This window comes from Ambystoma mexicanum, chromosome 9, assembly GCF_040938575.1.
Source record: "Ambystoma mexicanum isolate Mex_15411 chromosome 9, UKY_AmexF1_1, whole genome shotgun sequence".
Classification (NCBI taxonomy): domain Eukaryota; kingdom Metazoa; phylum Chordata; class Amphibia; order Caudata; family Ambystomatidae; genus Ambystoma; species Ambystoma mexicanum.
Window position 1 is genome coordinate 433,612,836 of NC_090931.1, and position 26,463 is coordinate 433,639,298.

At 49.0% G+C, this 26,463-nt stretch overlaps 1 protein-coding gene across 15 annotated transcripts in view; it reads left to right on the forward strand.

Moving 5' to 3' along the window:
• AP2B1 (adaptor related protein complex 2 subunit beta 1) overlaps window positions 1-26,463 on the forward strand; it is a 1,113,451-nt gene that overhangs the window by 294,614 nt on the left and 792,374 nt on the right. For all 15 annotated transcript variants that reach the window (XM_069614911.1, XM_069614900.1, XM_069614904.1 and 12 more), the window contains one exon: window positions 13,220-13,315. In XM_069614911.1, coding sequence (XP_069471012.1) covers window positions 13,220-13,315 — 96 coding nt within the window. The remainder of the gene's footprint in view (window positions 1-13,219; window positions 13,316-26,463) is intronic.

Here is a 26,463-nt window from a genome sequence, read left to right on the forward strand (position 1 = left end):
CATCAAGACCCTTGCCTTTTATGCAGGAACCCAGACATTCAACAGGCATGCTTCCATTCAAACCTTAAGTGGGGGCTGTCCTTTAAGGACATCCAGCATCCAATTAAGCAGTGGACCTAAGCAGGCACACTGGAGGACAAAGACCCGAGGAGTTTGAGTCCTCCCAGTTTCCTGTCCTCTCAGACACACTGGCGCCTTTGGGCGGGCTTCACATAGGGACCATGGCAAAGAAAAAAGACAAACGAGGACCTCTCCCACCCTAAATGGCAGAAGGACCAAGAATAAAAACAGCAACCGTTTTGGATCAATGGTTTCCCATGTGTCCCTTACCGCAGCTGTGAGTTCAGCCTGTGATGTGAGTTTCACAAAAATGGTTGAAAATCATCCACTTCCACCAGCCATACATATATTTGTAAATGAAAAGTTACAGGAAGTGAGAAAAGGGTTACAAAGTATCCCCTCAGCACTCCACATAATGTGGGGTTACAGATCTCGCAAAGAAAAGTGTAGGTAGGATTAAAAGTATCGCCCCTATCCTTGGGAACAGTATTTCTCACATGGAAAATGATAAAAATCAAAAAGGGAAGCTCAAGGAGCTGCTTGCAGCACTACACAAAAGGTGTTGTGTACTGTAATAGGAAATTACAGATGCCATAGAAAAAGATTGAGGAAAATAGACTCCATCAAAAGAACCCAAAATGGATGCCCAGAGTACAACATAAGAATGAGCGAGTGAGGGAAAAGGTCCCTACTTACTCATGAGTCAGAGAAAAAAAACAGTCCAGCAAAAAGTTCTGGGCGACTCACCAGGTGAGGAGAATATTACACAAGGTGGAAATTCTACTTGACTAAGACCATGCAGCCTTCAGGTGTCCATGGTCCTATATTCAGGCTGTGTTCTCTGGGTACTCCTGCTAATTGCCATTGATTGTCTGTTGTCTGGCTTTCTTTTTCTTCACTGCTCAGAGCCAGCAGGACCTCAAGTCCGTTCCTAACACATCTGCAGCTGCAGTCCGTCCCTGATGCCTTCACTCTACTGATGACTGTTTCTATCCCACGTGCGGTATGCCGTAATTGCAAAAGCAATTCTGATAGCAAATGGAAAAGAAAAGAAATCAAACTATTACAAATTTGTCAGCTATTAACGCAGATCACTGTGGGGCATTCTACAGCATTTTCACTGCCTCAGAATGGAGATTGTCTGCAGTGTGGTTGTGTGGGACTTCTCTAGATCTAGATGCCCCGTGTGCTGTTTGTTTCCCTGCACCATGCAGCATTTCCAAGATGGCTGCCGCCTTTACCCTCACCTAGAAGGCACTCTGACTGACTCTTCACCCGCCTCCCTCCTACTGATTGGCTGTTCCTGATTAGATTCAGCCTATTGGGGGACCAGCAGACTTTAGCCAGTCCCCCCTTCAAAGACCCATATCTAAGGGCCTGTCTGTTCCGGTCAGTGCCTGGCCCCTCTTCCTGTCGTCACCAATCAATATGCCTCTGAAGATCATATTCACACTCAACGCTCTGCCTGACTGTTTCTTCCCGACCGCGCTATCAAGTGAGCTCAGTGGCTGCCTCAACCCCATTGAATCTCTTCTTCTCTACTTTCCAAGTCTTCCAACTTGCAATTGTCCCATGCGTTACGGTGACTGTTTTCTGCCTGCACTCATTTTGTCTCACCATCTACTGTATTGCCGTGCCGCAATCCCTGTGCCTTTCAAAAATCTGTTTGCCTGAAAAATCTGTTTTAGCTGTCCGCCCCCACTTTCTGACATTGAAAGTGCCCGTTTCCTGAAAACCCTTCTTAACTGTCCTTGTTTGCTGCATTGAATGTCTGTGTCTGCTTGAAAAATGTCTTTTAGCTGTGCCTATTTGCTGCATGAAATCTGTTTGCTTGAAAATCATTTTTAGCTTGCCTGTTTGCTGCATGAAAGTCTGTTTGCTTGAAAATAGTTTTTGCAGTGCCCCCTCCCTGCATTGAAAGTGCCTGTCACCCCCAACCCCCTATGACTTTGCACCGTACTTCCACTCCCCCATGTGCCTCAGAACATTAGCCTGGTAAGTGTGCTCTTCACCATTGCATCTAGCGATGTCACTATCTCGCCTGTCTTCTCTAACTGCTTCTCTATTTCCTATCTCTCTCCTATCACCAAATCTGGACGGAGGAACTTAAGGAGGACATACTGGGCTCCAACCCAGTCATTCCTATTGCAGACACCTATGTCAGAGCTTCCGCCAGAGAGACGTTCACAGAATCCTCGATCTTGACCTCACCTGACCTATGTACCCAGTACATAATCTCCTTTCGCTCTCCCATCGCCTCCACTCCCATTAATGCTGGTACCCGCTGGGAATTCCTCATTGACCTCTCCGCCATTTGCAAGGTCATCGTTAATGTCTATCTGAATGGAACCATCATGTTTCAGGGTCCTCAACCCAATCTTCTGCTCTTTTACAGGCTCTTACCTCTCCCCCCCTGAACAGGCTCCCTTGCCCGCTGTGCCTTTCTCTGGACAGGCACCCTTCCCCTGCCTCACTGTCCCAGCTCTCTAGTCGGCCATGGCCCCTCCGCCATCCTTCACTATCCAGCTGGCTCTTTTGCCACCCCGCAGAGATGGCAAGCTGCTCCATATTGCACACTTAACTCTCGCTCTTCGTCTGACATCTGCAACCTCCTGGAACGCATGGATCTTGATGTGCTCACCTTCAAGGAGACCTGGTTCAAGGACAGTTCTGTCACGAGCTTTGACACAATCCTCCCTGAAGGATACAAGATCCTCTCTGTGCCTAGGCCCAAGGGTTCTGGAGGGGGAGTGGCATTGATCTTCCCAGAATGGATACCTGTGTTGATCATCCCCACGCAGGCCTACTCCTCCTTTGAATGCCTAGTCTGCAGGCTCTCACTCTCTCCTGAATCCTTTCTCCTTATGGCCACCTTCTATCGGCTACCAGGTTAGTGCTCTCTTCCTCCCGGAATGGGCTGACCTGGCCTCCTCTCTACTCCCCTCCTCTCAACTCCTCCTGCTTGGTGACCTCAACACCCATCTGGATTCTCCTGACTCCTCAGACCTTTCCGCTACCTATGCGATTCTCTCTGCCTCTCGATCTTCCCTTCTGGCTCCACACACAAAGCAGGCCACACTTCGGATGCTCTCATCTCTACCGACATCCCTCTCTCTATCCCTCTCACTACCTCTCTCTTGGACTGACCAATCGCTTCTCTCTTCACACTTGAAGCTCTCCTCTCCCATCGGCCAACACCCGGCGCGGCCGCTTTGTTTCAAAGTCACCAGACCCATGAAAAGAGTGATGACGGCTGCCTTTGCCTCCACCTCCTTTCTGCCTCCTCATGCGACTGACTCCCACCCTGACAAAGCCCTCGCTAACTTCAATATCTACAAATCTAGCCAGCTTGATACTCTTGCCCCTGTCATAAGTGTCCAACTGAAACCTTCCAAAAAGTGAAACTCTTAGTACGTCTCTGATCTGGCTGCCCTTAAACGCAAGTGCAGGGCTGCTGAGCAGAAATGGAATGCGTCAGGCGGACCTTGTGACAAACGGGCTTGCTGCTTCCTTCAAAGGCAATATCGAATCTGCATCCACACCAAGAAAAGAGTCTTTATTCAAGCCTGCATCTCCACGGCATCAAACGACGTGGCCAAACTTTTCAGTGACTGCAAGGAACTGGCCAATCCTGCAGCAGCCTCCTCTTCTGTCACACCCACCCAGGACCTTTGCTCGGGCCTGGCTGCACACTTCACTGCAAAAACCCAAGACATCCTTTCCTCTCTCACTTCCACACCACATCATACACAAGCACCTCTGGAGCCTCCCTTGGACCTTCCACCACTTCTCCTCTTTTCTCACCCCTATAACACCTGATGAGGTCACCAGACAAGTCGGGTCTATGAAGGCCTCATCCAAACAGGTGGACCCCTGCCCCTCCAAAATCATGAACGACAACATTGACTCTCTCGCTCCAGCCTTGGCTGATCTCTGCAATTTCTTTTACCAATGGAGTTTTCCCAACTTCTTTTAAGCAGTCCCTTGTGCACCCTCTGCTCAAGAAATCCTCTGCCATCACTTCCACTCCTGCACACTATTGCCCCATCTCCACTACCCCTTTCCAAGGCAAACTCATGTAGAAACTGGCTCTCAGCGCACCCTCCACACTTAATCTGCTGGTTGCCTCCATGACCATCAGTCTGGCTTTAGATATATGATATGATAGGTTATTTATAACATGCTTAATACCCTTAGGTTTCTAAGTGCGGACCCGGGGATCGAACCTGTGTTGATCTGTGTAGTCTTGCTTCCAAGGCAAGCACGTTGCACCTGAGCCTTCCTCCCAAGGAAGCATCCGGCGTTACGGAAACTGCTCTTCTGAACACCTGTGAAGACCTGCTCTCAAATCTTGACACTAACACTCCCTCGGTCCTCATTCTCCTTGAACTCTCCTCTGCCTAAACCACAACATCCTGATCGCACATCTCCGTGACACCCTGGGAATCACAGGTCAGGTTCTGGGATGGTTAACCTCTGTAAGGTAAGATTGTATGCAGTACCCTTTGGGTACACTAAAACAACCCTAACCTCCTGGCAATAGGAACCCAACCTTTGGTATAAGTCTGTACTAAACAGGTTGGGTTTCTATTTCCAGGAGGCCAGAGTTATTGTAGTGAACCCAAAGGGTACTGCATACAATCTTGCCTAACACTGGTGGCAGGCGGGTAGGATCTATTGTAGAGTTGTTACACTAAGAATGTACTTTTCTTTTGTTCAACTAAAAACCTTCACAAGGCTAAGCTCCACTAGAAAAGCAATTGTAACATGCCAAATAGAGATAATGTCAGTCCGGAAGCCCTAATTTTAACAGTAGAGCAACTGAAAGAAATGTGTAAAGTCAGGAATCTCCCTGTTAAAGGAAATAAAAATGAACTAATTGCAAGATTGTTGAATCATCAGCCTGGGTAGTAGGCATGTCGCACCTACTAACCCAGGAAATGTGGAAAATGATAATGAGGATGATAATTCAGAGTCGAACTCTAATATTGTTGAAGAGCCAGAGCAGTCTCAGGAAGGGAGCCCCTCTTTACTTCAACAGGCCCTTTTGCCTCATCCTGTATCCACAGGGACCCCCAAGGTTCATCACTGAGTCCAGAATGTGCCTCTTCAAAAAATGAGACTTGAGTTAGAATTCAAAAGGTCACGCATCCAAGATGAAACCAAACATCAGGACATCAAACTCAGGAAATTGGAAATGCAGCATGCTCTTGAAATGAAGAAATTGTCTTTTGAAAATGTTTCCATCCTAGAGTCCTCTAGAGCTTCCAGTCCAAAGAGACCTTGCATGCCCAGAGATGCAGTGAGTAGGTCTGATGTGAAACTTGATATTTTGGATTGGTTGGGTGCTTTTGAACTATGGGATACAGGGTTTCACAGGGAATCAGTTGATTCCTTGGCTTTTGTCTAGGCTCCCCCAGATTGCAACAGATGCTGTAACAGGAGGTGGGGGAACTTTATAGATTGGAGTATGAAAATGTGAAGCTAGCTTTAATAGCTAGATTTGGGAAAACTCCTTCCCAATACCTTAAGAGGTTTAGGACCCTCAAAAAGACTGATACCCCTTGGGCTACCTGGGTGAGTGAATGCTTGAAAAACTTAGATGGTTGGGTAAAGCGCTACAGAGTGAACTCCTTTGAGGGAATGAGAAATCTATTTTGTTGGAATCTATTTTTGATGCCTGCTCTCCTGAGCTGAGACAGCACTTGGCTGACTCTAAAGAGATTGATCCCAAGATGCTAGAAAAAGCTGCTGACTTGTGGGTTGCCACCAGGGCCCCTAACAATGATTCTGGGACCGCTCACAAAAAGAATGAGGGAAAACAGCACAAGAAAGATGACCAAGAGAATTCTAAATCCTCCTATCCAAAAGAGGGCCATGAACATAAGAAGGGTAAGCCATTTGGGAAACAAGGTCAGTCTAGTGAAACCTCTGGTGCCAAACCAGAGGGAGGTCAGCACAAGCCCCCATTTGTCAAAACAGTTGGTAAATGTTATGCTTGTGGGTCAACTGACCATGTGAAAGGGGATCCTAGATGTAAGGGTAAACCTTCAGGGGTCCACACTGCCTCTTTAGCCTTCACCCCTGAGGGAGAGGTTTATATGGCAAGTGGAAAATGTCAACTGTTGGCTGAAGACCCCATTGAAGTCTCAGCCAGTATTTCTTTAGTGTCCCTGGGTCTGTGGTAACAGCAGAATGTAGATGTGTACAACTCTATTCCAAATAACACAAAATAATAATACAAGGACAGTGTACTTGTGAATGGTCAGGAAACCCCTGCCATTAGAGACACTGGGGCCAGCATCACAGTGGTGGATGAAACTTTTTGCAAACCAGAGGATTATGCTAAGGCACCCAAATGCCCCAGTAAGCTTGCTGGAGGACCTCTCCAGAAAGGTTCCAATACTACCACCTCTCATCCAGTGCAACAATATGACTGTAAGAATACCTGTCAGTATACAAAGTGAAGTGATTGGGAGAGTCCTGTTGGGAAGTTGTTTGAAGCACCCCCAGGCCTCCCAGTAAAAGGAAGCAGGAGCAGACTAGGAAGGCCCGAGAGCTCACTTTGAATGACTCTCAATGGGAAGGTTCAGAAGTACCTATAACTCCCATTCCACAGGAAGAACATCCTTCTGATTCCAGGAGGAAAGACAAAGGGGAAACCCAATGTCCCAGGAAACAAGGAAAGTAGCACTCCTGTGCACAAAACCAGGGCATCCCCTATAGGACAGTCCAAGGTCACACCAGTGACCCCTCCACCAGCTGAGGCTGAGTGTGAGGTTCAACCAGAGGATGGTGAAACAGCTACTGATGACGCACCTTTCCCCTGTTGGAGATCTGGATCCTAAAGACCATCCTGAGCTGCAGACTTTGCTTGCAGAAGGTGGCCCCCGTAGGGCAGACTTCAGCAGAGATCAAAGAGTGTCCAACTCTTAAAGGACTTTGCCAACAGGCAGCTTCCCAGCTGGATGGCCAAGAGCCAGGGAAGCACAGGCTGTATTGGGAGGATGGCTTCCTTTACAGTGAGCCTATTGAGATCCCCCCAGGATGCTACAGAACATTTGTAGTGCCCCAGAAGGTGAGACCTCAGTTTCTACAGTTAGCCCATGAGATCCCTTTGGCTGGTCACTTGCGTTTTCAGAAGACCAAGGAAGGTTTTCTCTTAATTTCTACTGGCCCAAGATGGGGTCTGATGTAGATACATTCTGTAGAAGCAGTCACACTTATCCGATTTCTGGCAAGGGTGGAGCCAAGAACGTGGCATCTTTTTGGTGCCTCTCCCAGTGGTGGGAGTACCTTTTTTAGAGGGTAGGGATTGACGGTGTTGGTCCCTTAGACCCTCCCACATCTTCAGACAACCAATTTATATTGGTTGTGGTAGACCATGCTACCAGGTATCCTGAAGCTATACCTATGAGGACTGTTATTGCTCAGGCAGTGGCTAAGGCCCTCCTTGGTATTTTTACCATGATAGGTTTTCCTAAGGAGGTTATCTCAGACTGGAGCACCAATTTTATGTCCCACTACATGCAGACCATGTGGGAAAACTGTGGAGGGACATACAAGTTCTAAACAGCCTACCATCCTCAGACCAATGGGTTGGTGGAAAGGTTTAATAGAACAACGAAGAGCATGATAGGTGCTTCAGAAGAACCCCTTAGAAGAAAGTGGGATCTTCTACTGCCATGCTTTCTCTTTGCTTATAGAGAAGTCCCTCAAAAAGGGGTTGGTTTCAGCCTCTTTGAGCTCCTCTATGGTCATCCGTTAGAGGTCCATTGGCCCTAATCAAGGAAGGGTTGGAGAGTGCTCCTTCCCTCAAGCCAGTGAGAGTCACTGACTCTGTTGGGTCTCCGAAGGAGAATGACACACATGACAGAAGCTTCTGATAACTTGAAAGGTGGTCAGGCTGGCTCTGATGAAGCATTGGCATGACCAGAAGGCCAACATGGTTGAGTTTACTCAAGACCAGCTAGTTCTAGTTATGGTACCTACAAGGCAGAGGGCCTTACAGGACAGATGGATTGGACCCTTCAAGGTTGTGGGCAAACTCAGAGTGGTCAATTATTTGGTGGATTTAGGCAATCCTAAGGAGGCCCCCATGGTCTCACATCAAATGTTTAAAGGTTTATGCCTCTAGACCAGAACTAGGAGTTTGTGCTCTTCGCCTCTGCTCTAGAGGAGGAGAGTGAACCTCTACCTGACCTCCTCAGGTGATAACCTCTAGATGGAAAGATAGGAGTTAATCTCTCTTCTGATCTGACTCTGGAACAACAGGAGGAGTGCCAAATTCTGTTAAATCAGTTTGCTCCTCTGTTCTCACTCTCACCAGGATTGACCCCTTGGGGCCAGCATGAGATTCTCACTGGTGACTGTCTCCCTGTCAAAAGCATGGGTTACAGAATGTCATGCCATGTAAGAACCCACATAAAGGAGGTCAACAAGATACTTGATCTCGGGGTAATGGATCCCTCTACCAGTCCATGGCCTAGTCCATTTGTACCAGTACCAAAGGCAGGATCCAAGAAATTGAGGTTCTGTGTGGATTATAGACCTCTTAATGCAGTCACCACAAATGATACTCATCCTTTACCTATAACAGATGAGCTGGTGGACAAGCCCCGTTAAGCCAGGTTCCTCAGTACATTTGACCTAACCTCAGGCTATTGGCAAATAGCTCTGACAGACCATGCCAAGGTGAAAACTGCATTTTCAACCCAAGGAGGCTTCTACCAGTTTAAGGCTATGCCTTTTGGATTAAAGAATACACATGCTATGTTCCAAAGGATGGTGAATCATGTTCTGAATGGGATGGAGGACTTCTGCATGGCATACTTGGATGACATTGCAGTGTTCAGCCCTACATGGAAAGAACATCTTGACTACCCAGGATATGTTTTGCATGCTCTTGAGCAGGCCAATCTGACCATAAAGGCAAGTAAATGTCAAATTGGTCAGAGTAAAGTGGTCTACCTTGGACATGAGTTAGGATGAGGTGAAATAAGGCCATTGCCTAGCAAAGTACAGGCTATACAAGACTGTGCCATCCCTACTACTCAAACCCAAGAGAGAGCATTTTAGGACTCACAGGTTGCTATAGGAACTTGATTGAGAACTATGGGGCCTTAGCTTCTCCCTTGAATGTGATCTCCTCACCCAAATTCCCCATGAAGGTCGGGTGGAATGAGTGCACTAAGGCATTTGAATGACTTATGAAAGCCCTTTGTCAAGCCCCAGTCTTGAGAGCTCCTGACTGCAACCATTCCTGTATTGTACAAACTGATGCTTCCAATACAGGTATAGGTGCAGTTCTGAGTCAACTGGATGGGAAAGGCAGGGAACACCCTATCTGCTTCATCAGTAGGAAACTGAAGGACCCTGAAACAAAGTGGGAAAACGTATAACGTGAATGTGTTGCCATTGTGCGGTCTTTGAAGAAGTTTAGACCATACTTATATGGATCTACTTTTGTAATTCAAATAGGCCACCAACCCTTGAGATGCTTAATGCAGATGAAGGGGGAGAATCCTAAATTGTTAAGATGGTCTATCAGCCTACAGGGGTTTGAAGTTGCCATAGAACACAGATCAGGGTGTAATCTCCAAAATGCTGATGCTCTCTCCAGAGTGTATGACCGACTGGAGTAAGGAGATTAATCCAGGGGTGGATTAAATCCTCCTGTCCCTTAGTCTGGGGGGTGTTGGGGAGAATTCTCAGAAATATGCTAATTCCTCTACCTTAGAGACCCCCAGCAACTTTGCTGTATTTTGAGGACTTGAATGTTTAACCTGGAGAGAGTGAGACCCTTTCCCCACCATCTCATGTATTTTTAATGTGATTTGAACTCTGTGTTTCTTTTGGTTGTGGGGTCTGACAAACTCCATAGGCATCATGTTTTGCATTGTCACACAGCACCTTCAGTGCAGTGACACAGGTAAGTCTTTCAGATTTCCACAAGGTTTAAATACCATCTCTTGGATAAACTACTGTTTCCAAGAGCAGTGAAGTGAAATTGACTTTACTTGCATTGTAATTTTCTAGACCCATCACACACTATCTTACAATAGGGTCCTGGAGGGGTTACTTGGTATCCCCTTTTGTCTAGCTTCTCATGTAAGACATTTGTTACCCTTTCCTCGATGAATGGCTGGTGGCAGTGGTTTACTTTTAACTACTGTGGTGTGCATTTACCGTGGGCCGTTTTCGCGGCTGCAGTAAAGCACTCAAGGGTGCCATTTTTGTCAAAATGGCCCCAGTCTTCTTTTTTTGCCATTTCTTTGTGGAAAGGTCCTTTTTGAGATTTACTCCCTTTGTTTGCTTTGCCTTTGGCGGGATTCATGAGTGAAGCCCACCTCTGGCTCCAGGGTGTCTGGAAGGGGCAGAAAGCAAGGGACGGTGCCCGAAACTCCCTGTGCTCTGTCACTTAGGAGACAGAAATGTACTCTTAGGTGATTGGCCGGTTTACTGTCCGGCAAGGACAGCCACCCTTTGGGGTGACCGACAGCTAGGCTGGTATGAATGGGAGAAAGCTGCATAAAAGGCGAGGCTTTTTGGCTTGGAAGGCAGAGTCGACCACTGTACGAAGGAATCCGAAGAAGAATTTGGAGACGCCTGCTGCAACTCCTGGACCGCTGGTTTGCCCGGTGAAGCCCTGCTGCTGTGCTGTAGCTCCGAATTCGCCTCAACCACTTCAGTTGGTGGGACCAATCAACTCCAAAGTAAGCCACCTGGACATACTATCGAGCTGGTTGAAATTCCCCTGCAGTTGCTGTTGGAACCGAATAGCCAGGGAGAGGAACACCAGTTCGTGTACGTTGAGTTGGCCAAGAGCTCCAGGAAGATACTCCGGACTCCCAGGAAGCAGGACTGACCGAGCCTGAGCCACTTCAAGAGTGTGCTGGACCCCAGATACAAGGAAAGCCCACTTCGACAGCCAAGCGTCTGCAGTGTTGCCATTTGATTAGAAACGAGGAGGGGAAACCGCAAAGTTCCACTGAATAGAAGTGGGTCCCTTTCTGTCGCTGATCATCCAGTTGCAGTGCAGAAGTCCTATCGACGTCCTCCCCTTTTCCCCACGACGGAGGCCCAGGAACATGGTATCTGCAGAGCTACACAGGAACGGAAGCCAGCCAAAGCCCTTTTCTTCTAACCAAAGGTACTGTACAGTCTAAGAACTTACCTTTTGTTGTGTAACTTCACTTGTTCTCAGTTGTGACTGGTTGTGGTTGCTTCTGTAGAGTTGCTAACCGCTTCTTTACTTCACAAGCCTAAACAGCTTGTGGCCCTACTTTGATTTCTTCTTTTCTACAAAGACTTCTAAAACATTGTGCAAGACTTTTACCTACCTCCTGAGAAGTGCTTCAGCTCACCCAGACTTTTGCCCAATTGACTTTGGCCTAGCCCGGCTCCCTCTGTCATTGTGTTTGGTCTTCCTTCCAGGAAGTGGTTAACTAACTTTGCTACGGCACTTGGTCAGTGACCCATGAGAATGGCATCTCTCAGCACTTACCCAGTTTCTGACTAATTGGGTGCACTTGGATTCCCCCCGCCCCCTCTCTGCCCTGCACTTGTCCCAGACCCTCCTGTACACGATCTGAAGGTACCATGCCTTGAAGATAGTCTATCTCCCCTCCTTGTATGGTGGTACCTCAATGCACTTGGAAAAACTGCAGAATCGTCTTCCAGCCTATTTGCTGTTACCTATACTGTTAACTGTATTATATGCACATACTTTGCCTGTGCAGAATTGTATCGTTCAGAAATTCAAGGACTCTGACTGTTTTTCCCCCTTGTTGCCTCCCTCCTTGAGTGCTTTGAAACACTTGGCTTTTGTATAGGCACTTTACAAATAAACATTACCTTACCTTAGCTTATGATTTCTGATGGAAACCGTGGCCTGGTTGGTGCCCCCTCACCTTGTGCCATTTGAGTGCCTGCTTTATTGGTAATACTGTTCACTATCTTCTAGGTGAATTTTCCATCATCATCTTCTCTAGTTCCTGTCCTGGTATTAAAGGAGAAAACCTGCCTAGGTTCACACCATATGACCTTATGGCTACACATTCCTGTCATTTTAAGCATGCCTCTTGGTCATTCTCCCTTCACCCTTTGAGAGCCTCAATTTGGTATTAGAGCTCAACATTGAAGTTTCTATGCCCCTGATACCATCTCTTGATAGTGTCACTGCTTTGCTATTCCATGCCAGTTTTATTTAATATATTCGCAAAAACCATCCCATCTCAATCCCACTGTCCAAGCATCTAGTACAACTATTGCCCAGGTCAATGACACCTTCTCAGTGACATGTTTCCATTTCTTTCCTCGTCCAAGAGCCCAAAATTCCCTACATCACTGTGTTTTCAGCAAGGTAACCTGCCCTTTTATATTTTGGTTGTTTGACCGTTGTAGAATTGTTCACAGTGGAATTGACCTTAGTCCTTTTTGCTGAGAAAGTGTTTTTACCGAGCCAAACCAACCAAACCCATGTCCCCCCAAATTACAAGTACATCATAAACCCCCCCCAACTTGCCTTTTAAAATCTGCTACGTTTCCTCTACCCTGCGGCGTCAGTTCTGTCCCCCGAACGTGTGTTGGATCCGAAGCTGCAGGATCCCTTTTTTTTAAAATTTTTTTTCTTCCGTCCCCCGCCTCCAATATTGAGGAAGCGGGGCACCTCCAACCCCTCGTCCTCCTGAAATGCAAAAATACTCAACATGGGGAGAGCAGGGTACACCCCGCAACAACTTTGTGTGTTCGGTATTTTTAAAAATCGTTTGAATGGTACTGACCGAAATCGGTCAAATCTACCATTCGATAGATTTTTTTCAATCAATTTGGCTAATTCCACCCTTTCAAATGCCAACATTGCCCATCACAGTGCTCCCAGTACCATCTCCTGTCCAGGTTAATTTTCTGGAGGGATTCTGCTTCTGTTATAGTAGTAGTCAGTGCAAGTGAATTATACATGCCTCAATGTAAATAAATGATAATGGACTGGAGAGCACAAAACGTCTGCCCTGTCGCAGGAGTGGTGGATGATGAGCAAAACATAATTGTATTCACTACCTCATTCCACACAGAAGCTCTGCACTGTTGTAAAGATGGCAAAGGATATCACAAGAAGCTGCTGGAGATTAACAGTGTTTTTCCCCTCTCCTTCCAGGTACTAGCAGAGCTGAAAGAGTACGCCACAGAGGTGGATGTCGATTTTGTCCGAAAAGCTGTGCGAGCGATTGGGCGGTGTGCCATCAAAGTCGAGGCAAGTGTTTTATTCTCTGCATAGAATTCCGATTAAGTTGCGTTAGCTGTCTCCCAAGCTTAGCTTCAGCCTGTGGGCTAGCAAAATGAACCATTGGCATTTTTAGTTTCTTATGTCGCATCCATCATGTTTGTTCTCCTCAGCTAAAAACAGTTGCATGGGCAGACTTTTTAGAGTTCTTCCAACACCAGTGTTGAACTTTTCAGTTATTCCTAAGAGCTGAGGAGTACTGTTGCGGAATAACTGTAAAACCTAAGCACAGCTTGTTTTTCAGTATTAAAGCTGTTGGGGAGATTCATAATCATGCTTCATCCCCTCGCCTAGTGAGACTCCCAGTACTTTTTGCTGGACTTCTGGACCTTTTTCTGAAATCCTGAATGAGTGGAGCCTTTTTCCACTCATTCATTCTTAATGGGCTCTGTCTTTTGGAAAACTATTCTTTGTATTTTTACTTGTCCAATGGAGTCTGTCTTCCTCCATAACTCTTAAAGGCATCTGTATTTTACTATTGCAGCACACAACTCCTCATGGGCAGTGTTGCTGCCGACCCTTAGGGTCCTCCTTTGAGATTCTTTTCTTTATCCTAAAGTAACTACAGTTCTTAAGGATACTTAGTATCTCTCCAAAAACGTTATTGTCTGAGAGATTGGCACACACCACCTTAAGTGGAGTCGCAAAAGGATACAAGTATCCCCCTTCTCTAAGCTCCTCTGACTTTAGTCACATAGACAATCTCCTAGTTATGGCTGGTGACAGTGGACATGTTCTACCACCTATTGTGATTGTTCTAACACAAGCTATGTCCTTAGCCTCGGTAGTGCACAATATGGGTACCCAAGAACCAATTTGCGGCTTACCTTCTTTTTTTCTCCATTACTAGCGTGATTGTTCTTCGTCAGCCCTTCTGCCATTCTGGGAGGGGAGGAAGCCTTTGTGTGTGTTTCGCCTTTGGTAGGAACCCTTGGGCTCCGAGTGTTTGGGAAGGCAGGAAGTGGGGGGAGGAGTTTTCCACACCCCTGTCCTTTGTCTGCCAGAGAGCTTGAATGGGACCAGCTCCCACTGGGGGTCTGGCGGTCTGGCTGTCCTGAATGGACAGCCAAATGCTCCTTTCTGTAAACTGCTGAGGAAGATTTTAGAAGAGTGAATGCTGGAATTGTATAAAAGGTGAGGCTCCTGGAGTGAAAAGAAAGTCGACCACTGGAAGCTGAAGCAACCGAAGATGACTAGAGATGCCAGCAGACCCTTTGCAACACTGTGAAGCGACCATTACTGTCCTGACCCTGTTTTCTGGGCGACAGAGGATCTCCGAAGAGGACTCCTCCCTGCCCCCTTCCCTTTGACTGGTGGAAACAACCAGTCCCAAGATGAACTTTGATTTGAGCCATCTCCCGAGGTCTTGTGAATTGATATTTTATTTCTATCACGCTCATACACATGTTTCATAGCGCGACAAGGGAGGGGAACAAGGGAGACCAAAACAATGATCTTACTAGGCCCAGTGACATTGAGAACGCGCAAGTGCATGGGAGAGGGGGGAGAAGTGGAAAGTGCGGAGCAAAAGGAGAACAGAATAAATAATAAATAAATAATAAAAGCAACAAAAGTGGTAGTGCAGCCGGCAGGTGCTGAGTTTAAGGCAGCAGGCAGGTTAGGTCAGAAAAGTGCAGGAAGGAAAAAGGAGGGGGGGCTGTATGGGTACAGATACAGACCCCAGCGCAAGGGGTGGCCCGGAGGCAGTGCAGGAGGGTGGCAAGGTGAGCAGGAACCTGGGCCCAGAGGACAGACGGTGGCCAGGTGCACAGTGCCAAGAGAGACCAGATCAGCAGGGCGGAGGGGGGTGAAGGCAGAAGCAAGACGTCTTGAGGTGCTTCCAGAACCGGAGATGGTTCTCCTCCAGTTTTACAGTGGCAGGGAAGCTGTTCCAGAGGGAGGCTCCATCCAAAGATCTAACCTCAGCCCGTTTCTTTGAAAAACGACTGACCTTGAGGGAGTTGGAGGTAGGGGAGCGAAGAGCTCGAGGGGGGAGGTATTTGTGGAGGGATAGCTGATGGTATTTTGGACCCAGGCCCCAGAAAGCCTTGTGGACAATGCAGAGGGTTTTGAATTTAATCATTGCATCCACTAGGAGGCAAAGGAGAGAATTTAGAGATGGAGAGATACGATTCCAGGGCTTGAGGAAGTCTTGCAATTCTGTTCTGGATTAGTTTCAGTGGGCGGAGAGTTGAGGCAGGTAGATTTAGAAAGAGGCTGTTACTATAGTCCAACGTAGAGAGAACAAGAGCTTGCGAGACCATGAGCTTCTGGGGGAAGGAGAGGAAAGATACTGTACCTCGGAGGAGGTGCAGTAGGAAGTTTGACATTCTCTAGCATGGGGTCTGGCATGGATTCACATGCTCATGAATATTCCCCGTCGTCCGGCTGGGAAGCCTCGGTAAAGAAAAAATCAGTTTCAGTTTTGTTTTTGAACTGTCTTTCTCCTAACAAGCAATCACCGGTCTCTGGGTCATACTGCCTCCAGCCAATGACTGCCCTCTATCTAAGCCCCTCCTCTGGCAACCATCTTCAGGTGTTTACCGCACTTTCAAGTGTTGAGTCCTCATGCTATATCTCTCGAGCTTTTACTGCATTTTGCTTTTTTCCTAAGAGTTAACTCTTTGGTTAATTCGAGTCTCGAGCTCCACCGATTCTTCTTCCGATCAACGGGGACCCGTTTTGGAATTTTTCTATGCCCCTCAAGGGTGAATTTTCGTCGAGTTTCTCTTCTTGGAGGATTCCAGAAGATGTTTGAGGCCTACCCCACGTGGACATGGCCCAGGACAAAGGAGGCATGATGCCTGTTGGATCCAAGCTGTTTAGGATCTGCCCTGGATGTGGATTACAGAATATATTTGAGGATGAGCACTCCTGGTGCCTCTACTGCCTTCACGACGACAAGTCGCACGTGGAAGAGGACTGCGCGTTTTGTAAGAACATGTCCATCCGGACATTGAAGGACCGTCAGACTTGACTCACTAACTGGCTGGAGGGGAAGGCTCCGGTGACGGTGGCCCAACAAAAGGCAAAGCACCGCTGGCACTGGGAGCGCCGTTGGTTCCAGCTCCTCGGCTACCAGGCAAGGCGCGATGTCCACGTGCCATCAACCACGAGCCAGAGCTCTGGCTCAGGGAAAAGGAAGTCTGAGAACCCGGGTAAGCTTGGGAGAAGCCCCAGTCGATCCCGATGGAGAAAGCCAAGGGGTGGCGTAGCGGTGACCCCCCCTCCTAAGGAGAAGGCCCCAGACGTGCCCAAGGTCGTGAAGGCTCTGATTCACCCAGCGAAGGCCTCGATTGAAGGAGTCGTGGCGACCCTGGCGAAGCCTGTGGAGGCTACCCCAGTGGAGACGACTTCCGGGCCTAAAGTCTCACTGCCACCCGTGAGGGGATAAAAATAGTAAATGTTGCATAATCATTAATCCATAAAATCCAGTATTTACAGGAACGCTATTAACTCCTTATAGACAGAATATTTCCTCCAATGTTCTACTTTTCATTATTGGCTTCCATCTCCCTGGAGCCTCATCAGCCTTTTTCTAAAATACATTGCTCTTTTTAAAAAAGTGAGCAGAGCCCAAGCCATAAAGACAGTGTCTGCACTCAGAAGAAAAGCGAGTGCAGCTTTATAATGACGTATCTCAGACTTCTTTAGGGCTGGTAACAGAGTTACTTTGCGAATGCCTGCATAACTAATACAGAAAAACATTAGGTGAGCCAAGTCTTCCAGCTGATGACTACAAACCGGACAGCCAGCCGAATCTGGGAATCCTTTCCAATTGGCTGTATTCCCTTGCAAGAAAAGGGAATCAAACCGCGCCTCGTTATTGACCACCTGTCTTTTTTGTAAGGACTCCAGGTTAAATAGGGTTGGATCCCAGAGGGCCTACTGATCATGGTATGGAATTCGTCCGATTTATTACCATACTCCAAGAGTATTCTTTTCCTCATTACAGCCTCACCTACCACAGATTTGTGGCTGGACCCCTCCGTCTTAGTTATGAGTATGGCTGGCGGGAAAAGAGCACTAAGGTTGACCTCCCCAAGGGCATTAGAGATGTAGGCAAGCCATGGAATTTTTTGCCACCCCACTCTGCCCGACACAGTAAGAATAATAAAATGACACTGGGAGGCAAATTCGTTGGCCCACAACCGGACCCAAAATAAAATCGGGGCCAACGCCCCCTGGACCTCCCAAAACTCCATTCCCAGTTCTCTATGTATTGATATAGGCTGCTGAATTCGGAAGCCCCAACAATTGCCTGAAAAATGTGTTCTCTTTAGTTTGAATTTCTGCAGCCCTTTGAAAACCCCATATGGGGGCACCATACATAGTAACGACCAAGGTTTGGGCACCATAAATCTTGGTAATCACTTCCAGAGGCTGGCCCTTACACCTTGACATAAATGGAAAAATGCCCCCAATTTGCTAGCTCATTTTGGCTGATTGTTTAGCCACATGTGCCCTGCCAGTCAAGGCTTCCGAAAAGCTGATTCCCAAATAGTCAAAAGCCTTAACTCGGGGTATATTCTCTCCGGCACAGAGCATCAGTTTCATAGCCGCTGGCTTGTTTTCTGCCCACACATGCCATCATTGCTGATTTTTTTGATGTTGATTTTTAAACCCAGTTCACACTTGAAGGTTGTGTAGGCATTAATCAGCGTCTGTAATGCTCTGGGGTTCTGGCTAGCAACACTGTGTCCCCCGGGTACCCCAAGGACCCAAGCACGGCCCAGAGCTTTGCCCTGTCCACCTTATCAAAGGCCGTGCTCGGGTCCATAAATGCCAGATATACTACGTCTCCCCTGCAAAAAAGTAAGACTCTGTTCCATTGTGCCAACCCCAGGACGGAATCCAAATTGAATATCCGAAAGAATCGATTGTTCCCCCAACCAAAATTCAATGCGAGCCAATAGGATTCTCCCAAAGATTTTAAAGGAAGAATTCAGCAGAGAAATTGGTCTATAGGCACTAGGGCTGGCCATGTCCCCTTTTTTAAAGATTGGGAAAATAATTGCCCTTTTCCACGAAGGGGGGGAAATCATCTTTTCAATTTATCGAGAAGACCCCCGTGAAACCCCAGGTCGAAAGGGGAGTGGGGGGCTACAGTAGCCATAACGACACAGATACCACCTCCGAAGATGAGCTGGGTGGTGTCAAAAAGATCCTGGACAAGAAGTTAGAGGAAGTCCGGTCCTACGGGAGGGATCCCGACGAGGTGGACGAAGTGAGCAACTGTGGGGCCGATGAGCAGCGAGCCGCGGAGGAAAAAGATGTCCCCACACCCCAGCCGTCGCTCCCGATGCCTATACCAGAGGACAACTCAGAGCAATCTTGATGGCTATCCAGACCCTGTGTACGGAGATGAGGACAAAGCTGCCCTTACCCAGATGATCCATCGGCGCCTGGACCGTCGTGGAGCCCACCGAACAAGCGGAGACGAATCCATCCTCCCCCCCCCCCCTCCTTTCCAACCTTCACCTCTATCCCCTCCACTGAGGGATGAGACGGGAACGGCGGGTGACGACGACGACGACGGTGGTGACGACGGTGGTGACGACGGGACGGATCTCCCATCAACCCCTGCCTGGAAACCCCCCCCCCCCCCCCTCACTCCTCACAAAATTGGCTCCTTTCAGGCCATGATCACCAGGGCATCGGAGCTTTTCCAGCATTGTCCGGAAGAGCAGAAGGAGGGTTTCTTCTACCAACGATGGGAGGCCAAGAGGAAGACCGTCCTCTCGGTCCCGTTACTGGACGACATCTGGGACAAAGGACTGCCACTGGTGAAGAACCCGTCCACGGCTCCTGCGAAAAGGGACCGGTACGAGAAGAGTACTGGGTCCCAGACTCCGCCCCTATGTGCCTCAGAGCTCAGTTGTCCCGGGTTCAGTGGTCTCCGCGGCGACCAAGAAGACATCGGCAGGCGTGATGGCATCAACTTCCACTTCCCCACTGGGCGGCGAGGGGAATAAGCTGGACGCCATGGGACGACGAGTCATCTCGTCGGCGGCGACTACCATAAAAGCGGCCAAGGCCCTCGCGATCGTGGCACGCTACGACAGGGAGCTGTGGTTCAAGATCTTTCCCCTCCTGGATTTCCTACGAGACAAGAGGGCGGAAGCCCTTGAAATCCTACAGGAAGGCAAGGTGGTTTCAGACCATGCCATCATTGTGGCCACGGACATCTTCGACACTGGTTTTCGCCAGATGGCCAACAGGGTTTGCCTTCACCAGTGCGGTTGGCCACCGACTTCCGTCAGGACGTACAGCCAAGGGTACTGGACATGTCCTTCGACGGGAGCAACCTATTCGGCAAGGCAGTGGACGAGTCACTGCAGGCCATCAAGGCCAACACCGAGACTGCCCGGGCCTTGGGTTCTCTCCATCAAAGACGGCCGTCCTTTCGGACCTCCGGAGGCAAGTCTCAAGGTGCCGTCAAAGGATTTGGTGGTGGTTCTGCGTCGTACCGCCAGGCGGCCCGCTCCACGTCACAGGAAGCCTACAGAGGCCGCAGCAAGGTCGGAGGACATCGTCGTCGCCAAGGTGGCAAGGCCTCGGCGAAGCAAGACTGAACCGGCCGTGACGTCGGGCCCCCACCCGAGCACCCGGTGGGAGGCCGGCTGGTGAATTTCGTCAGCGTGTGGGAGTCCATCTCCACTGTGCTAGATGCCCTGGCCCACGGGCACACTCTGGAATTCCAAAGAAAGTGTCCCCGTCTGCCACCCGTGGCAAGGAAGGAAAACCACGTGCCAGAGCTGCTTCTGGAGGTACGAGCAATGCTGAAAAGGGCGCAATAGAACTTGTCCCAAAGAGGCTCCGGGGCTCCAGAGTATACTCGCGGTACTTCCTCGTCCGAAAGAAGACCGGTGGCTGGCGGCCCATCCTAGACCTTCGCCGCCTCAACAGATGCATCAACTCCCCGAAGTTCAGGATGGTCACCCTCCAGCACGTGCTGGGACATTTGGAGTAAAGCGACTTCCTGTCGTCGCTGGACGTGGAGGATGCTTACTTCCACATCCCCATACGCAAAAGACATAGAAAGTTCCTACGGTTCGTGGTCCAAGGGCGACCCTACCAGTTCAAGGCCCTGCCCTTTGGTTTGAAGTCGGCGCCAAGGGTCTTCACCAAGTGCCTGGGTGTGCGGCTGCGCCTGCAAGGGACCCATGTATATCCCTATCTGGACGATTGGTTCATCCGAGCAAAGTCTAGAGAACTCGCCGTCGATCACACAACGAAGACTGTACGCCTGCTCACGGAACTGGGATTCTCGATCAACTTTGCAAAGTCCCACTTGGCACCGTCGCAGGATGCCCTGTTCCTGGAACTCGGGCTCAACACAGTGGCACGGTTGGCTTCACCGTCGGAGGAGAAGACGAAGGCCATCCTGGGCAATGTACAATGGCTGTTAACCATGGAAGTGGCCAGGGTGAGGTCCATCAAGTCCCTGCTCGGCATGATGTCATTGTGCATCTACCTTGTGCGTCTGTGCAGGTTGCGGATGCGGCCACTACAGGAGTTCCTCGACGCCTGTTGGATGCATGCGGCGGGCAACTTCGAAGACAAGATCTCACTCAACGAGACTTTCCGCCAAGCGATCCAGTGGTGGGGCAAACGCGCGCATTTAGCGGTTGGCATGGACATCCAGACCCCGGAACATCAGGAAACGGTGATGACGGACGCCTCCCTGGAGGGATGGGGAGCGCACACCGGAGATCTCCATGCAAGAGGCCTTTGGCTCCCGGAGGTCCTGGAGCTCCGAGTCGTGTTGTGGGCCCTCAGGTCTTTCCTTCCGTCCCTCAAGGGCAAGGTGGTGAGGGTCTTCACCGACAACACCACCACAATGTTCTACATCCAGAAGCAGGGGGGCACCAGATCCCCAGCCCTATCCAAGGAAGTGCAGGATCTGTGGCACTGGGCCGTGGCCCAAGGGATGTTCTTGGTACCCTTCCATCTGGCAGGAATAAAGAACACCATCGCCGACTTGCTCATCAGGGAGCCGCGCTCTTGCCACGAGCGGGAGCTTCGGCAGGATCAAGTGGATCTCCTATTCCGACGATGGGGCAATCCCCAGATTGATCTATTCATGATGGCGTAGAACACCAAGTGCCAGAGGTTCACCAGCAGGTTTCCCCAACCGGGGAGCCTGGCCGACGCATTCTCATTCCCCTGGGACGGCCTGTTCTTGTATGCGTTCCCACCGTTGCCGTTGCTGCTGCAACTCATCAGTCCACTCAGACAGTCCTGTTGCAGGATGATCCTCGTCGCACCGGCGTTCCCGAGGCAGATCTGGTTCCCGGACCTTCTGAACATGTCAGCATACCCCCCAGTCAAACTGCCAACGGACGCGGATCTTTTCGCCAGGGAAGGAGGCGCCATCCTACATCACGACCAGGGATCGCTGAACCTGCAGGCCTGGTTCCTGCAGCACTAGAGTTCGGAGGGTACAATATCCCAGCGGACTGCAAGGAGGTGCTTGCAAAGGCCAGGGCGTCCTCGACTCTTAAGTGCTATGGACACAATGGAAGAGGTTCTCTGTCTGGTGCCGTGCACAGATCAACCCTCTACAGATTACGGACCATCAAGTGCTGCTGTACTCGCTGTCGCTGGCCAAGGCGGGGCTGGCTCATGCCTCCATCAAAATCCATCTGGCAGCGATCTCCCGCTACACCAGAACTCCAGGGCGGTCGTCTGTGTGGTCTCATCGCCTGGTGAAGAAGTTCATGAAAGGACTGTTCTGCTCGTTCCCGCCGGTGAAGGCTCCGGCCCCACCATTTGAGCTCAACATGGTGCTGACCAGGCTCATGGGTCCCTCAGTCTAGCCCTTGTATTCGACACCGCTGAAGTTCCTATCGTGGAAGACAGCGTTTCTTGTGGCCATCACCTCCGCACAACGAGTGGAAAAGATCCAGACCCTCTCCTGTAAACCTCCATACCTGACATTCCACGAGACAAGGGTAGTGCTGAGGACACACCCCTCCTTCATGCCCAAGATGCCGTCAGACTTCCATCTCAACAAGCCCTTGGTGTTACGCGTTTTCTTCCCGTCGCCGGCTGAGAAGACTTTGCACTCACTGGATGTGGCTAGAGCGCTGAAGTTCTACGTGGACCGGACAAAGAGTTTTCGGAGGACATCACAGCTGTTTGTGAACTTTGGACCTGTGAACCAAGTGAAGGCTCTCTCGGAGACTTCCATTTCCAGATGGCTCTCCGGCTGCATCATGCAGTGTCACTGGTTGGCAAACCGACCTTTGCCCGGCCGTCCGAGAGCCCATTTAACCAGAGTGATCGCTGCTACCACAGCGTTCCTGTCTGGTGTGCCCCTGCTGGACATCCACAGGGCTGTTACGTGGAGGTCGACGCACACCTTCATGAGATTCTACTGCATCGACCGGGATTCCAGGGAGGAGTCCAGAGTCGGCCAGGAAGTGCTGCGCAACCTGTTCACTTGAAGGTGAGCCTGATGCGGAGGTAAGAGATGCTTAAAGTTTAGTTGTTGAAATGCTTAATGTTGAGCCTTGCCACCTCCCGTGGTTGTGCATGCGTGTACTGCTATGTATTCTTGTATTCATGAGCATGTGAATCCATGCAAGACCCCATGCTGGAGAAGGAACAAGTTACTTACCTGTAACTGTTGTTCTCCAGCATGGGTCTGGCATGGATTCACATGCAAACCCTACCTCCAACCCCTCTGCGGTTCTTCTCTTGGTCCTACTGCCACTTTACTTGCTACCAAATCTGAAGATGGCTGCCAGAGGAGGGACTTGCGTAGAGGGCAGTCATTGGCTGGGGCTGAATGACCCAGAGACCAATCATTGGTTATTAGTAGAAAGACAGTTCAGAAACTGATTTTTTCTTTAACGAGGATTCCCAGCCTGACGGGGAATATTCATGAGCATGTGAATCCATGCCAGACCCATGCTGGAGAACAACAGTAACTTGTTCCTTTTAGAGACATCAGAGATGTGCGGGGAAGAAGGAAGGTGTGGAATGAAATATGACCCTAAGGTTCTTAGCCTCGCTGGTGGGGGTAGGAGGAGGGCCAACGGAGGCCGGCCACAGAGAGTTTCAAGTGCTGCGGAACACCAATGCCAAAAGGCTTAATCTGTCCAAATCTTTGCTGAGACCTCAAGCACACTCCTGAGACTCAATTCAACTCCATCAAACCCCCTCATTAGAGTGTGGAACTGTAGGAAACAAAGAAGATGGACTGGTTGAATCATGTCCCTTGTTGGTGCTGCAAAAAAGATGCCAAAACCGCAGAGTGACCAGAGAAGTTGCTGAAAGTTGCTGGGATCGTCCGTCCATTGTCCTACCTTTCGTCATCAGACCAAGTAATCCGGAGGTCGGGTCCAGTGCTGCAACATCACGGTGCATCCACCACAAACGTTTTCATCAAACCTAAGGTACTGTGTGGAAAACGGTATTGCTTACTTTATTCCAAAAAGCTGCACCACAGCCGTGGAGATCATAGTTGTTCAGGGCAACCCCATCTTACCTCAGACTCGACTTGCTGCTTGTGTCCCTTTAGCAAGACCTTTAACAGTGTCTCTAACGTTGGCTAAACTTTCTGGTATCTTCCTTCCTAGAGACTAGAAAGTATCCACGGGAACATATGACTTATGCAGATTTTCAAGACTTCCTGAACTGCTTTTTAGCTAGGGTTGCATTTTTAACTTTAAAAGACTTGCTGTGCAGGGAAACCACTTCTAGAACCTGAAGCTCTACTAGGATAACACTAACAAACTCCCAAAAATCACCATCTTATGTGTATGCTGGCTAAATACCATTACTTTGTGGGTGAGCATAGTTATCATTGCTCCCATCAAATGTACTAAAGCCAAACCGGCAGCCCACCTGAACAATGGTTCACTCCTGAGCTTAAAACCCTGAGGAACGCCAAACGAGCACCAGAAGCCACGAGGAGAAACGCCAAACCAGGTCAACAAAGCACTACTCATTGTTGCGGCCTCCACCTTCAAAACCACAATCCTCGGAGACAAAAAAAAGACCTATGACAACAGAATTGACGATCCCAAATCAAGAAGAAAAGAGCTCTTCACTATCCTCAGGGAACTCGTGTCCTCATCAACACCTACAGAAACTTGTGTGAAAGACGCAGACTGGTGCGAGAGAATACAAAAAGATTTGGCAGACAATCTCCATGCTACATTCTAAAATCGAACAGAAAAAGACTAGCCTTGCCAAAAAAGCAAACTCCCCATTAACTTCCACCTCTAAAACTCCTACCTGCCCTCCCTTCTCCTTCACCCCTGTCACAACTAAAGAAGTTGAAAGCATCATCATAGGCCTCAAGCCTTCCAGACGCCAAGGGGACTCCTGCCCAGCTTCCATCATTCAGGAAGGTGCCAACGATCTGGCCCCGTTCATAACCGCCCTAATCGACGCCTCTTTCAAAACAAGTTCAGTCCCTAGCAGCCTCAAGGAGGCGTGGGTCATGCCCCCTAAATAAATAAAACCTAGACCCTAACAACCCCACTAATTACAGGCTAATCGCCACTGTCCCCTACATCCTAAAGAACCTAGAGAGTGGCCTACCTGCAAATCCAGAAGCACCTGGGAGAGAACAACCTCTGGGCCTCAGACAATCTGGATTTAGGCCAAGGCATGGAGCAGAGACTGCACTTCTGGACCTAAAAATCCAGATGGATGAGGCGAAGGACAAGGGAAATCTAGCTATTCTCCTGCTGCTTGACCTCTCGGCAGCTTCACGGAACATCTGACGGCTTCAGCTGCATTCTCCAGCCAGGCAATCGCCTGGGTCCAATCCTTACCAACCGAACCACCCGGGTATTTTCGTCGGGGGCATCAGCCCACCCCATCCCCATCATTTGTGGTGTCCCTCAAGGCTCATGCGTCTCGCCGACCTTAAACAATATCTTCAAGCTTTTGTTCGACTGCTTAGATAACTTGGGTGTCACATACACAAACTATGCAGACAATACCCAGGTTCTCATCACCCTATTGGGCTACTACAAAGAGGACTCCACACGGATTAACAACCTCTACCTCGAGATCAAAGCCTGGATGGCAGAGCATGGCTTATGCCTCAATGACGAGAAAACTGAGCTCCTTCTCATCGGCTTCCAACCACGGCTAAACAAACTGGACCCCTGTTATACGTCTATCAACATAGATGGTAACCTAATTACAGTAGCCAAAGAAATTAAAACCCTAGGGGTTTATTTGGATTCTACTTTCGCTCAAAATACAACGCCACAGCCCTCCTCCACGGCCTACACAAATGAGTTTATCAATGCCTGCAAAGCCTTCCTCTCACAGTCGAGCTGCATTACACTAGCCAGAGCGCTAGTGCTTTCAAAAATCGATTACTGCAATATGCTGTTCCTTGGCACCTCAGACCGCAACTTGAACAAATTGCAGGTTCTACAGAATAATGCCCTCAGAGCCCCGCTGAGTATCCCGCGGCACTCACATCTCCAGCTTCAGACAAAATGGCCATTGGCTCCTGGTTTAAGACAGAATCACCCTTCGACCACTCGTCATCGTACACAAATGCCTTTCTAACAACGCCCCCAAGTACCTGGCAGACAAGTTTAACAAACACATTTCAGCCAGACCAACTAGAACGTTGAACTCTCACTGTCTATCCATCCCCAAATTCTCCCTAAAAAAAGCAGGCGTCTCTAGCTTCCCGGTACTAGAAGCCAAACAATGGAATACTATCCCTGTGAACCTTAGAACAGAACCATCCTTCTGGACCTTCAGAGCAAAAACTAAGTCCTGGCTTGCCAACAAGAAATCCCCAACTGTCTGACATACCAACCTGTTGTCTCACTATTGTATTTCTGCCAATGCCTACCCTTTATGTAACCCGGTCATTTGCACTTATTCTTGCTATTGCTTATCGTGCTTGTCTATAATTATGTTGTAACCTACTCTAAGTCTCTGGCACCCAGCTACCTCCGGGTTGGGCGTGCAGTATAAATAAAAAAACAAACAAACCGATAGTACGGTAGACCGGTCAGTCTCCTGTAACAATTTGTGCGGTCAGCAACTACCAACTAAGAAACAGACTTTTGAAAGTATTGTAAAGTATACCTATGTGTGTGGGTTTATAGTGCGAAGTATTTAAC